The sequence below is a fragment of the Ascaphus truei genome, chromosome 18 (assembly GCF_040206685.1).
Source record: "Ascaphus truei isolate aAscTru1 chromosome 18, aAscTru1.hap1, whole genome shotgun sequence".
NCBI lineage: Eukaryota > Metazoa > Chordata > Amphibia > Anura > Ascaphidae > Ascaphus > Ascaphus truei.
In genome coordinates, this window is record NC_134500.1 from 41,030,711 (window position 1) to 41,045,836 (window position 15,126).

The 15,126-nt window shown below is 47.0% G+C and overlaps 2 protein-coding genes across 2 annotated transcripts; one reads left to right on the forward strand and one right to left on the reverse strand.

Moving 5' to 3' along the window:
* Positions 1-4,649: 4,649 nt before the first annotated feature.
* On the reverse strand, positions 4,650-5,030 carry LOC142469228 (histone H2B 1.1-like). The gene has a single exon (XM_075576184.1). The coding sequence runs from the start codon at positions 5,028-5,030 to the stop codon at positions 4,650-4,652; it is 381 nt and encodes a 126-aa protein (XP_075432299.1).
* Positions 5,031-5,337: 307 nt separating this feature from the next.
* On the forward strand, positions 5,338-6,182 carry LOC142469298 (histone H2A type 1-like). The gene has a single exon (XM_075576228.1). The coding sequence runs from the start codon at positions 5,358-5,360 to the stop codon at positions 5,751-5,753; it is 396 nt and encodes a 131-aa protein (XP_075432343.1). The 5' UTR covers positions 5,338-5,357; the 3' UTR covers positions 5,754-6,182.
* Positions 6,183-15,126: the final 8,944 nt, after the last annotated feature.

Sequence of the window (15,126 nt, forward strand, 5' to 3'; positions counted from 1 at the left end):
TATGGACCCTGAGAAGTTGAAGGCGGTAGTAGATTGGTCCCAGCCCACTTCGCTTAAAGCCATCCAGCGATTTCTTGGCTTTGTCAATTATTATCGTATGTTTATACATAAATTCTCCACGTTGGTTGCTCCTATTACTGCTTTGACCAAGAAAGATGCCGATCCTACCTCCTAGCCTGCGGAGGCGTGTCTTGCGTTTGAGTCCTTAAAAAGAGCTTTTACCACCGCCCCTATATTGCATCACCCCGACACTTCTCTTCCCTTCACGTTGGAGGTTGATGCCTCGGACATCGGAGCTGGGGCAGTGCTCTCTCAAAGACGTTCTTCTCAAGATCAGCTGCATCCATGTGGTTATTTTTCTAAGAAAATGGTTCCCGTCAAGCTCGATGGGCTCTCTTTTTCTCAATATTTAATGATGTAATTTCTTATATTCCTGGTACTAAGAATTTAAAAGCCGATGCTCTATCTCGACAATTCATGTCTGAAGATAAGTCCAATGAAGTCCCAGAGCCAATCCTTCCCTCAAGATTTATCATTGCGGCCAACTCCTTTGATTTCTTGGATACAATTCTTGACGCCCAAACTCAGATTCCTCATGTTTTTCAATCCTTCCCTGGATGTCATTGTACTGTGCTCTGCCTACCTACTATCATTCAGATTCCTGACGGCCTAGAAGTTCCTGACGGATGTCTGAATGCAGAAAAACACCCTCTCTCTCCCTCTCCCCCAACCTTTCTCTCCCTCCCACCCACCCTCTCTCCCAAACCACCCCCCACCCACTCTCTCTCTCCCAAAACTCCCCCCACCCTCTCCCCCACCCTCCCCCCCACCCTCTCCATCCCTCTCCCCACCCTCTCCCCCACCCTCTTCCTCCCCCCCATTCTCTTCCCCCCCCCACCCTTTCTCTAATCTCTCCCAAACCTCCCCCTACCCTCTCCCCATACATCCCCCACCCTCTCCATCTCTCTCCCCACCCTCTTCCTCCCCCCCATTCTCTTCCTCCATCCCACCCTCTTCCTCCCCCACACCCTACACTCTTGCTCCCCCCACACTGTCTCTCCCTCTCCCTACCCTCCCCCCACCCTTTCCCAACCCTCACAGGAAAAGCATAGAGCTTCCCCACTTTAAAGTGGGAAGTTTGAAAGTTATACAGACCTGAACTGTGCGTGAGTGACATCATCAGCCGGCAACCCAAAAATTAGATGTCTTGTTGTAATTTGAGACTTCTTGCTCCGGACTGAGCGCTGCATCTGTGGTGGTCTAGAGTCTTGTCTAGTTAGTCCATTCAATTATCCATCTCAACATTAGGTGGTGGTGGTTATGGTCAGTGCTCGACATACCCGGTCGCCCACTCGCCAGGTGCGAACGGAAATTGACCGGTGGCCAGTTACTTTTCCCTTACTCTGAAAAAAAAATCCCCCTAGCCGATTGGCCAATAGGGCGTGACGCGGAATGGAGCCCTTCCTTCTCTGCAGGGGTAAGTAATGGGTGTGCTGCTGCTCGCCGCCTCCTGCCCCTCGCCGTCTCCTGCCCCTGGTCCCCGTGGCTGACTGCCCACCCGTGGCTGCAGGTGGTAGCGGGGGTGTTCCCCCCTTCTCTCCCTGGTCCCCGCTTCACCCGATCCCCGCAGCTGCACACACACACACCAAGGACTAATTGTAGTATAATGTAATACAATAAATAAACTTATGTCAAAAACGAATGTTGTTCTTACCAGGAATTTATTACATTTATTTTATATATATATTTTATTTTAAAGTGGGGTTGGGGGCGGGACTAGGTGCGGGGTTGGGGGCGGGACAAAGTGGCGAGTAGATTTTTTGGGTTATTTGTCAAGCCCCGGTTATAGTGATGATGTGATAATTCAGGTCCACCCCCTCCTCACAACAATAGATACATGACCACCACTGCTTCCCCTCTTGCTCCTCCGTTTGCTTTCACACAACCGTGCAGCCTCCTAACTAAATTTGTGTGCACGGGAGATCACGGGAAGTGTAGTTCCGAAGTGAAGCTGGGTGTCAGGGACATACGCATGTAGCATAGCCTCCGGTCGCTACTACTTTCTGTGGGCCCTAACAGTATAATTCCTGCTCGGGACAGGCACTGGAGGGGTTAGATTTTCTAATGAGGGCCTAGTGTGCTATTGCAGCCCTGGATATATTTACTGTATCCAGGGGCAGACCTAGCAACAGCCTGAGGGTGTCAGCCTGGGGGAGGATACTGGTTGGGTCTTATGAAAATGTATGATGCCTATCAGTATCAGACCTGCCCTGTTATGGGGCAGGGTTACAAGCACATTCCCCAGGATATATACTGGCAATCTGTGTGTCTCTTTCGTCCCCTGTGGAGTGATAACAACTACCCTGTATACCACTAGGGGATACAGAAGGCGTACCAGAAGGAAACCTAGATGAGCCTCAAGCCTTAAGGTAACCTTCCAGGGAATGAGGACTGCTGTAAATTCTGGGAATATGCAATAAATATCCATTGAACCATCCAAAAGTGTGATTCACTGCCTTGTGATGAGAGGTGTGTCAGCATGGGCCATCCTGCAGACACAGGATCCTCGCTGACTGGAGGCGCTGCCAACAGAGAATAAGCACCCTGAAAGCCTGTCCTGATTCTCCCCACACCATCGCGGACAACTCAGAACCCTCCTGTTGCCTCACAGGTATACACAGCACTAGGAAACATACAGGTAGCGACCCAATCTCACAGAGGGTAGGGGTAAAAGTGCTACACATAGTAATGTATTGCAATGGTGCCCTTATTACTCATACGCTTTAAAAAGAGGCTTGGTCACCATAGTGATGATTGGCAAAGTTCTCGGCAGCCATGATTGATTTGGGCAGAGCCCATTGATTGTAATGGTAACTAAGGGCACAGGTCTAAGAATGAGGAAACCAAACTATGCAAGACAACGTGACTGGAATAAAATATCATCATTGAATGAAATGAGCAGAGCTTGGATTTAGACATAGAGAAAGGAATTGAATACATGTCAACATTTGACAATAAGTCATGTTGTTGGGATTGTGAAGGAAGACCCCAAGTGTTTCTTATTAATGTAAGTTACACATTTGTGTTTGCTGCCTTTATTTTGATGGTGCTGCTGCCCTTTCCCCTCTATAGATTATATGGGGAAATGTGGCATCTTTGGCAGTTTCAGCCCCCACCCTCGTATATGTAGTTGTGTGTTTTGCTCTTTGTTCATTTTGCTGCTTGCAGATGTCACTAAATAATGTTTCTGTATTATTTTACGGGCTATTTAAGTGTTCCACCCTAAATGTAAGAATAATGATGCAGCAGTGCCACAGTCCTATTGATTTGGACTTAACTCACCAATTATATTTAAGGGACGCCACAAAACATATCACAGAAATATCTCTGGAGTTGAAACCTGTGATTCAGATCATGTGTTAAATCCAAGTCTCCAGAATACAGGTTATTTCCAAAGCAACACTGCCACCGTGTGGTCTCTGTTTGAATGGCAGATATGAAATGTTTTGGTGCCTTTAGCTTCATTTTGTGAATTGTTTTGCTTCCGTGACCACCAAACCGATGTGTTTTACACATGACATCATGTGTGGTTATATTTATGGCCATAAGATAAAAACCGAATGTGATAAATATTTGAGATTTACAGTTCTGACAAATTATCACAAAACCACTTAAAACTGCTACTGAAATCTGATGGAACAAATGTTGCTTGGTCTTGTTTTTATACTAAAAGTTGCAATCCCTGATAACAGATTGAACATTGTATCAATTAATTAAATGTAACACCTCCCAACCTATTACCAGCTATAACTGATTTCTAAATGAATGTTAAAAATATTTAATCCAACACAAGAATATGAGAAATATCACTTGCTGCTCTCAGTAAAACTTTTTTTTTTTTTTTTTTTAATAAAGTAAACTGAATAAACATGTTCGACAAACGATTAAAAGGCCCACTTTATATATGCCAATAAGTATGCTCGTATCTAACGCTTGCAGCAAACACGGATTGCATTGTCTGTATGTTAACTAACCACAAACTGCATTAGAACATGCCCCATATCAGATGTATTATATACCAAGCAGTGTGAAGGGCATCCTTTAATGCACCATGTGTCTGAGACATGTACATATAATCTGTATTTTAGTGAAGCTCGAAAAATAAATAAGGAAAAATAATCGCATTGTATTAATACCAAATTCCGCTTTGTAAGCACGGATCCAATTCCTAACTGCAGCGTCACCCTGTGGTATGCGGCAGAACTGCAGATTAACTGAATGGGAGTCTCTGCGATTTGTACTTTGTCTGCGGGTCTTCCGCTGGTTAATTGTAACATACAAGTATAGCACACACAGGGCTGGGTAGGAAAGCGCTAAAATGCGAAACAGCCATCACATGCTTTGCACACCTTTACAGAAAGTATCACCATGCTATATACTGCAAATCTTTCAGAACAGCTCAGAATGAGAGCTACAAAACAAAAAAAATAAGCGTGCATTAAGTGCAATGTACATTAGAACACAATTTGCATGTGATACTGGTCTTTTATCCCGAACAGATTAAATATGAGAATTATAACTTTTATATTGGTAAGGTGGGTGGCTCTTAGAAGAGCCTTTGTGTTTGTAGGTGGGTGATCAGATCAGGGTTACTTGGCGCTGGTGTACTTGGTGACAGCCTTGGTGCCCTCGGACACGGCGTGTTTGGCCAGCTCTCCCGGCAGCAGCAGGCGCACAGCGGTCTGGATCTCCCGGGAAGTGATGGTGGAGCGCTTGTTGTAATTAGCCAGGCGGGACGATTCCCCTGCGATGCGCTCGAAGATGTCGTTCACAAAGGAGTTCATGATGCCCATGGCCTTGGAGGAGATGCCGGTGTCAGGGTGAACCTGTTTCAGCACTTTGTACACATAGATCGCGTAACTTTCCTTCCTGCTCTTCCTACGCTTCTTCCCATCCTTCTTCTGGGTCTTAGTCACGGCTTTCTTAGAGCCCTTCTTGGCCGCTGGCGCAGACTTGGCTGGTTCAGGCATATTGCACGATGCTTCCTCTCCAAACTGCAGAGAAACTATGTCCAACTCCTCCCCCAGCAGCTCTATTTATAGGCATCGTATGCATTCGAGCAGGCCAAGTCTTCTGTTCTTCTATTGGCTGATTTTGTCATGTGACATGTTATGACATCTTCAGATGTATTGCAACTACGATGATTGGTGGATACAGAATTCTGAAACTGATTGGCTTCTTTCAAAACTGACCAATCACAGGGCAGTGCTGCTGCTCTATAAGTGTATAAATAAGGGCACAGGGGGCGGGGTTTGTTATTTCTCTCGCTGTCACCACTGCACTGTGACAGATACACGATGTCTGGAAGGGGCAAACAAGGCGGGAAAACTCGCGCTAAGGCCAAGACTCGCTCATCTCGGGCCGGGCTGCAGTTTCCAGTCGGCCGCGTGCACAGACTACTCCGGAAGGGGAATTATGCTCAGCGTGTGGGTGCCGGAGCCCCGGTCTATTTGGCCGCAGTGCTGGAATACCTGACCGCTGAGATCCTGGAGTTGGCCGGTAACGCCGCCCGGGACAATAAGAAGTCCCGCATCATCCCCCGGCACCTGCAGCTCGCTGTGCGGAACGATGAGGAGCTGAACAGGCTGCTCGGAGGGGTTACCATCGCCCAGGGGGGTGTCCTGCCCAACATCCAGGCCGTGCTGCTGCCCAAGAAAACCGAGAGCCATAAACCGGCCAAGAGCAGCAAGTGAGCTTCACCCCGAGACCAGGAGCAGAGACCCCCACATACCCAACACAAAGGCTCTTTTCAGAGCCACCCACAATATCAAAAAAGCGTTACATTATTTCATATTTACTGCAGGGAGATAGAAATATATCTCAACACTGATAAATTGGTTTTAATTGTTAATGCTGTTTTGCTAATGTTAGCTCACTTTATATTTTAAATGTTTAATAGTTAAAGTGCATGTGTGTGAAGGTGTCAGTGCTGTTGAGAGAAGCACCAATGATTTGATATAACACTGCAGTTGATACACAAAGGAATAGAAGTAATCATTTGGAAACTGATATTGGCTTTCCCTGTAATAAGAGGTTCGGGTTCAGTTAGACGTGTAGTCACTGCTATAGATTTGTAACTTGAGGGGAAATCTGTATTTCATACCATGAAGACACTTCAATATAGTAGTTGCGGTTATTCATTAGAATAAAAGACCTCTTGAAACTATATGCCACACGGTGGCGCTGTTGTGTTACAAACGGTATCTTCATTACTTGCATTGTACATTCTAAAACCTGTTTTAAAATCGGATACAAATTAGCAAGGCATTAAACTGTATTCTAGTGATATAGATTAATGATATTTAGAGATTACATAAAAATATAAAGACTGGCAAGCCAGAGCAACATTTGTCAGAACAATTAAAAAATGAATTGCATTCAACCAACTGTTGAAAGATTTCCCTCAAACCTGCAAAATCAAAAAGGCTTAAACTAATTGATTTGGATGTGTTAGAAAAAAGTATAATGATTGTATAGAAAGACAGCAACACAAAGAGTTTAAGTAATGTCACTAAAGAAGTACCCATAATGGTGCCCTCGCATGTGTACCAATAATATAATATGGCAGATGTAACAGGACTAGTTCAGGGACAGGCCTATAGTAAACCAAACAAATAACATTAATGCCCCTAATTTATTGACTAGGATCCAGTTGAATAATTAAAATACCTTATGATGGTTAATAATATAAAAAAAAATTGGGACTAGATAGGCACATAACTAGAACACTAAACAGATGACAAAAGTATAGAAGGTTATCATATAAGATGCATGTGGGCGATCAAATATGAGTCCTTATATTTCTTATTCAGTCTCAGTAATGCATCTAATTACTGATGAGTATAGGCAGCCAATATAATTAACACAATCATTGAAGTTTGGGGGTTATGTAATAATATTCCAATCACTACCCTGGTCTTCGTGCATGTGCAGTAGCTTAGACAGAGCGGTGGTCATTGCAGTTTAGCTCCGCATGGGAACTACAAACACCAGAATCCCCAAGGGCTGCCATTCAGATGGGGAAATACAGCCAATAAGGCTGCAGTATCCCAGAGGACTGTGAAAGATACATTTGGTGCACTGCAGGGACAACGCCAGTCGGAAGAGGGAGCAGAAGCAGAGAGGTAGTGTCCAGAGAGCTGTGTTTCCCTGGACTAGGCTTTGTTTGCCCCTTAGGCCCAAGCAAGGCCGCAAACAGAAATTGTGAGGCCCAGGTAAAATATTTTAAGCAGGCCCCCCCCCCGTGTCGTCAGTACTGTGAGTCCCCCTGAATTTTACACCTCACAAGCCCCCTCTCTTCCCCCCCCTTCCCATGTATTTCTCTCCCTTCCATCTAGCCCCCTCTCACTCTCCCACCTTGCATGTTTTTCTCTCCCCTGTGTCTCACTCTTACTCCTTCTTTTACTCACTCGCACCTTCTCTCCTCTCCCTCCAACAATTACCGCACGGTCAGTCATTCCCCCCCTCATCCCGAACCCCCAAATATATTCAACCTCCCCCACCCCCCAAATGCATACAAAAACAACCCTCCCCAATCCATATAAAAAATATCCCCAAGCCCCCCAATACATATAGCAAGCTCACCAATACATATAAACACCCCCCCCACCCCAATACATTTAAAAATACAGACTTACCATGGGTCAGGCCAGACCCGGTGTCTGCGGGTGTCCGCTTGCTGGGGGGGCCCGGCTGGCACTGCAGATTTCCCATTACCTCGGGCCAGGCCCTGCTGCTGGTTTCGGCCGGGCCCTGGCTCTAAGCTGCCTATATGCCTCTTCCATTCCCTGCCCCACGCCACCGTTCTTCCACTGCCGTTGCGCAACAGGGCTCTCTGACATCAGCACGCTGGAAGTGAGCTTGGCCCAGCTTCCGGCGTGCCGCGCGCTTATGTCAGAGAACCCCATCGCACACCTGCAGTGAAAGCTTCATGGCGTGGGACAGAGATAAGAAGAGGCTTAAAGGCAGCTGAGAGTCGGGGCCCAACTGCGACCAGCAGCAGGTCCTGCCCAGAGGTCGGGGAAATGTGCAGCGCTGGCCAGTTAGCCGGGTATCCCCCGCCAGTGGGCCCAGGTCACCAGCGCCGGCAGACCACCCCACCCCCAACCCCGTTGGCGGCCTTGGGCCCAAGGAAGGCCCTGAGACCCTAAACATATTGTGGCTGCTTCGGACCCATAGATAGGGACACTGCCCCAATTAGAGTCTATAATGTCAGCGACACAGTGACGCCGTGTAATACTTGTGGCCAGTGGTCTTGGACCAGAACGCCACCGCAAGATAAGAGACTCTCTTCAGAGTGGGACCCTCCAGCCAGAGTCCACACCACTTACAGGTGGACGCCATCACTGACTGTGACGGCGTGGGACCGGAGAGACCATTTATACAGTTGGCGATACCGGGTGCCGGAGCAGCCGCAGGTACCACAGATAACAAGTGCTAATCCTGATCGGAACCTTGTTCCGGGCGCCCTTGTTATGGGAGACCAGGAACTTTTAACACCATTTATATATTACCAGGATCATACATTAGGCAAAACATTATAGTAAAAACAAAGTGTAATATATTTAGGTAAACCCACATACAACAAGAAGAATTACACAAGAAATGGTTACAAATACACTTACTGGGGGTCCTGGGGAAACATCTAGGCTTTCCTAGGTGTAGGGCGCCCACTAGGATGAGCTTACCCTGACCGGGATATACACCCGGTTATCCTTGTCCTCTTTTCGTCTTGCAATCCCAGCCGTGAACTTGGTCCTCGAGTCTGACTTAGTCTCTGGAGGGCAAACTTTTCAGGCTTCAAAACGAATCCGGTTGCTCTGCTATTTCGAACAGAGCAATTTTGAAAAGCCCACCTTAGCTATATCGACACAAGTCACTAGATGGTCTCTGTCACAGGAGAACAGGTATTTACCCCTTTATACCGGGATCCTTCACTGAGCAAAACAAGATGGTAAAACAAATTGTCATTTATTCCATAGAAACAGACGTACACACAGTGGATTACAAAATACAGAAGAAAACAAATTTACGGGGGTATGGGCTACAGAACTAGACTTTCCTATGTAAAATAGAACAGAAAACAAAGTATTTAGGTTGACCGGGACTTGGCGCGAAATGTCCTGGAACTCAAATTGGCATGAAGTTCCAGATGCTACCGGTCTCTTTCCTCCGGAAAAGCCGAAATCCCTTGACTGAGAGTTAGCACCAAACGTCCTGGAACTGTTTTCGGCTTGCAATCCCAGCCATGACTGCTACATTCTCCTCTAAAAACTTGGCCCTGAAAAGGGGGGCTTAGAAAATATTTTGACTTGAAATGTCTGAATCCATCTCTCTGCTATATCTTCAAGAGCATATTTTGGTTGTTTCAAATATACTGCTGCTGGGGTCACAAAAAACACAAAACACACACAGCGCACCGGGGATTAGTTACCAAACATAACAGATGATAGACACAAAAATGTGAAAAGAGCCTCTGTTAAGTATTTAAAAGGTACTTTTAATAAATGAAGAACAATCTAATAGACCACACATCATAATAATAATAATAATAATAATAATAATAATAATAATAATAATAAAATACTGCCCTAAAATAGGAGCAAGCACTCACACAAATACCATATGAATGGAAACCCTGAGGTTACACACAGACCCTTGATGCAATACTGAGCTGCACATTACATGAACAGACACAGACGCTGGGCCAAGGACTGAAATGGGGGATGCAGCACTCACCAGAGTTGCGCAAACTGGAACAACATGCAGGAGCAAAATGTTCCTGACAGCCCCAGCCGTGGAGATGATACAAACAGCCCGCACTTCCAGGTATGCAGCTACTGCCTCAGCCAATCAGCGCAGCGCGTAAGAGTGACCTCTCGTGACCCCTTACAAAGCACTTGGGTGCGAAACGCTTGCTGTAGGAAAAAGATCGTGAACTCACCAGAGAAAATAATTAAAAGGTCTTTATTATCCTACATAAAAATAGAGACAGATGTATTCTTGTATGTTCCCTATTCTTATCTGCACAATCCTGGCTTTAACTTTGCCCACACAATAAAAACCCTCACAGCTTTTGGACATACTGTAGCTGGAGCACCTCCTGAACCCCTATACCTGGTTCAGGGTGACTTGGGCATGGTCTGGGCACCTCAACTTATGCTAGGGACCCCGGGACATTCTGGGGTACCTTGATTCATCATGCCCCTTTAACTTTTCCAGTTTGTGCTGAAGCAGGGAACCCTGGGGGGAACCCTGGGGGTGAGTCGCAAGAACATTTCCAGGGTTTGCCAGAGCACTGTGCTTCAATGTGCCTGAGAATATTACCTGATTCCTGGTTACATCTTTGGGGTATCCCATAACTCGGGATTCTCGCTAAATAGCAACAATCTTTGAAAATGATTGAAGTTTATCCGCAAAACCCACCCTCAAACTCCCAGCCTCGCTCGCTCTGCTGCCCAGCACCCCTGGAAAGGCAAAATACAAAAAATACTGAATTGTCACATAATTTATACAGTGTCAGAGATGCATACATGGCAATTCGGTAAAAGAGCTGTCACTATGATCTTTACACATGGAGCAGAGGTAACCAAGTTCTCTTAAACTTTATTATTGAGCCTGGTTACCCCCTCACCATCACACAGGATACCCACTTGGAGGAGCTTACCCTGATCGGGATATACACCCAGTTATCCTGGTCCTCTTTTTGGTTTACAATCCCAGCTGTGACCACTACGTTCAATTCTCAGAACTTGGTCCTCGCGTTTGTGAGGAAGACTTTCCAAGCTTCCAAACTAAGCCGGTTGCTCTGCTATTTCGAACAGAGCGATTTTGAAAAGCCCACCTTTTCAAAATTGCATGCGCGACGGGAGCGGAGATGGTGGCATCGTTTGAATGCTCCGCTAACCGCCGGCAAAATAATTAATAAAACATACAATTTATGAACTCAGTTGGGAAAAACTTATATACAGCAGGATAGAAGAACATATAGAGATGACGACGACAAGGCAAAAGAATAAAAGGAAGGTGGACGTGCAGCATATTTTGCGGGAGCCGGCAAGGCACGAGAGGAAGAGAATATGGCGGTCTCCGATACAGACTCTGCAGCAGAGACAGAGGGAGCCTTGGCAGAGCAACCAGGGACCATTAAAAGAGAAATAGCTCAGCTCTTAGCGGACCTAAAAACCTTCTTTTGGGGGGAGGTTGAAAACTTGCGCAAGGACATCTGGAGCATTGGCACACGCACTAACGAGCTGGTGGAAAAAATGGAAGCAAGCACAAGGTGCCAGAGGGAAGCCGTCGCCAAGATAGGGGTGCTAGAAAAGAGAGTGGCCGAGGCAGAACTGCGCATGGACAGGTGCCACAGAGCCCTGCGGTCCCAGCCTCTGTCAAATAACCCCCCACGCGATGTGATCCTCCGTCTTCATCACTATAGGACAAAGGAGGAGATCTGTAAAATTACCAGAACAACCCCCCCCGGTTTCCTTTGATGGAATCAAAATGGCCATATTCCAGGACATTTCTCCGATAACTCTGGCGAGACGGAGAGCCCTACAGCCAATTACAAGGCTGTTGAGGGACAGGGACATTAGGTACCGGTGGGCCTTCCCATTCGCCCTGCTTGTGATAAAGAATAGCTGGCCCCATACACTTAACACATCTCAGAGGGAGAGGCGTTCCTCAAGAAGATTGGCATCGCCAAAAAAAAACACTTACCCAGAGGTCCCGGAAGAGTGTCCTTCTCAGTCGAGGGACTGGAAGACTGTGAGCACGTCGGCCGGGAAGCAGAAAGAGAAGGCGGGGGAGTGGATCCCAAGTGCCAATTAAGCCTTAAAGGGCCAGCCTCCTTAAGCTGTTGTAAAAAGTTTTAAACCTGTTAACAGTGCATTGCCTTGGAGGGAGAGCCATGTGAGAAGCTGCAGCAGCCGCTCTGTCCCCCGGAGGGCGAATGGGGGCTCTGTGAGGCTGGGAGGAGACGACATGGGCAAGGCAACAAGAGAAAGCAGGTTGATCAAAAATGGCGGCGAGGCACAGAACCCACGAAGAAGGGGGGAAGGCGCGAAGAGGATCATGGTGGAGGTTGTTTTGGCGCGAACCCTCTGTATGTCTGCTGAGCCTGCCTTCAGTCACACCCACCACCGCTTAAAGACAGCCCCCTGGGGGACACTCCAGATGACGTCAGGGGGAGGTCCTTCATGGAGATCCGGCGAGGGCAAGGTGACGCGGGTGGAGAGTCAGGCGACCTCCGGAAGAGAAGCTGAGGGACGGAGGGGGAACTCTCTGGTGGGGATGCGCGTATTCCGCCACCGGGGAGCTGTGGGAGGCTGGGGAAGGGGGAGGAGGGGGCATTGCCAGAACTCGGACAACATAAGGTGGTCTGGCCCCGAAGGAATGCCTCACCAAGCAGGTCCCACACAGAGGCGGTGAGAGGGGGACCCAAATGGGAGGGAGGGTGGGGACAGGGTGGCAAAAATAAAAAGCGAGATCAGAGGGACTGCGATGATGGGAAGGAATGGAAGACAGAGGGTGAGGATTAGGGAAGTTTGTCTCAGCAGGGAGAGGGGGAGTTGTGCATCACATAGAGAGGAGAGGCTTCATATACTCCAAGGTAGTTCAACAGTTATAGAATACACAAATAGTTAAGGATGTATAGTTGGCATGGTTAGTTCGTTTAATTGAGTTAGTAATTACAGATAATAAAGATAGTTAGTATAGTTTCAGATTTGCCGGTGGGTGGGGGTGGAGGGCCTCCAGTTCCACCCATAGGCATGTGCTGGTGGGACAGAGCCATGGGTCTAGCCTGCAGTTCTGTCAAAGTCCCAGAGACTCATGGGCGGCTACTGGGCCTGGACCAGTAGGAGGGAGGGTCCAAGGCGTAGGTGGTACCCCCGGGCACCAAACCCTAGGTCTACAGAGACCAAAATGGTTTCTTGTTCATGTATATATGATGTTTGTTTTCCCTGTCAACCCTATATGAGTATCCCGTCCTCCACACCAGATTTCCCCCGAGGAGGCAGAAGAGGCGCAGAGGCAACAAAGAGACAATACAGACGGTCCTGGTACTACAGCTGGCCACAAAGACTGGGTAGGAGAGGGTCATATAGATCACACAGAGGTCCATTCCACGTATACACATGGCAATAACGTTTATATCTAGCGGGAGACTTTAATAAGGTTAATGACCCACGGATAGATAGGTCCCCAAAGCAGCAGAGAGACAGAAAGGCGAGCGCTTCGGCTCTGCAGGAAGGGCTCAATAGAGGGAGCCTCGTGGATATATGGAGGGAACAACACCCTGGCGAGCGTAGTTACACATTTTACTCACATCCTCACGACAGTTACAGTAGGATCGACCACTTCTTTATGTCAAACAGAATTGTTCCACAGATTTCCGATACCAAAATACATGACATTTCATGGTCGGATCATGCATCGATAGAGCTAAGGAGCACACAAATTAGTCCGATTAGCCCAGGAGAAAATTGGAAGCTTAATGAGTCGCTGATTAAGATATTGGACTTAGCACAGTCGGTTAAGGACGAGATAAGGCAGTTTTTCCAAATCAACATGGGCAGTGTAGAATCCCACACAACAGAATCCGGAATAGGCAACCAAATTACAACATACATGCAATTAGGACACCAACAGGAGAAACATCCTCCAACCCCAAACGTATAGTGGAAGAGTTTAAAACCTATTATGAACGGTTATACAATGGGTAGAAGGTGGCTCATAGCTCAAAGACGAGCGGAGCGCTGCGGATGTTCCTGACGGAAGCAGCATTAACGCGGTTGGACTGGGTGGAGGCCCTTCAGACAGATTTTACGTTAGAGGAGCTAACAGAGGTTGTTAAAAACCTGAAGTCCTCTAAGGCCCCGGGACCGGATGGGTTCTCCAATCTATATTACAAGAAGTTTAGTGAGATCTTGGCCCCATACATGCTTAGGCTATTTAATGGGGTTCTAGCTGGGGGGCCCTTCACAGAGCAGATGCTCCAGGCGTCAATCTCCTTGATTCATAAAAAAGATAAAGATCCCACAAATTGTCAAAGTTACCAGCCGATATCTCTGATCAATTCGGATGTCAAAATCTATTCTAAATTATTGGCCAATAGTGCTGTCCTGCCGAGGCTGATCCACCCAGATCAGGTTGGCTTTGTTCGAGATAGGCAAGCGGCCGAATATACAAGGAGGATTGTAGATATAATTGACTTTATCAATGCCAACAAGATCCAGGGACTAGTGTTAAGCTTGGACGCGGAGAAAGCCTTCCACAGGATCGACTGGCCATACCTGGAGGCCACGCTTGGGGAATTTGGGTTCGGGGGTAAAATCCTAAGGGCAATAATAGCATTGTACACAGCTCTGGTGGCCAGAGTGATCCACCAGGGCTTCCCCTCAGAGCTGTTTAAAATTGAAAGTGGTACAAGACAGGGATGCCCTCTATCTCCATTGTTGTTCACCTTATGCATGGAAACACTAGCGGCACAGATCCGTAGTAATCCAGATATAGCTGGAATTCAAATTCGCACACAAGAGCATAAAGTGGCATTGTATGCTGATGACGTTATTTTAACGATTGCAAAGCCGCTTACCTTGCTACCCAACCTGTTCGACCTGGGGAGATTCAAAAGGATTTCTGGTTTCAAAATTAACCAGGCAAAGTCTGAGGCTCTTAGTTTGGACATCCCAAAAGAATTGGAGAAATTAATAGAAATTAACTTCAAATTTAAGTGACAGCCCAAAACTATAAAGTACCTGGGGGTGCACCTCACAAAGCAGGTGTCATCTCTCTATCAGGCAAATTATCCCAGTCTGTTGAGGGCCTTGAAGAAGGACCTCAAGGACTGGTCCGCATATGGAATTTCATGGATTGGCAGAGTATATAGTGTAAAGATGAACCTTCTGCCCCGATTATTGTATCTGTTCCAGACTCTTCCGATACCCGTGGTGAGATCTGAAATTAGAGCGTTGCAAGACTCAATATTTAAGTTTATTTGGAAGAACAAGCAACCTCGGGTTAAAGCGAAAATTATGCAAAGTCCTAGGGAGGCTGGGGGCCTGGCGG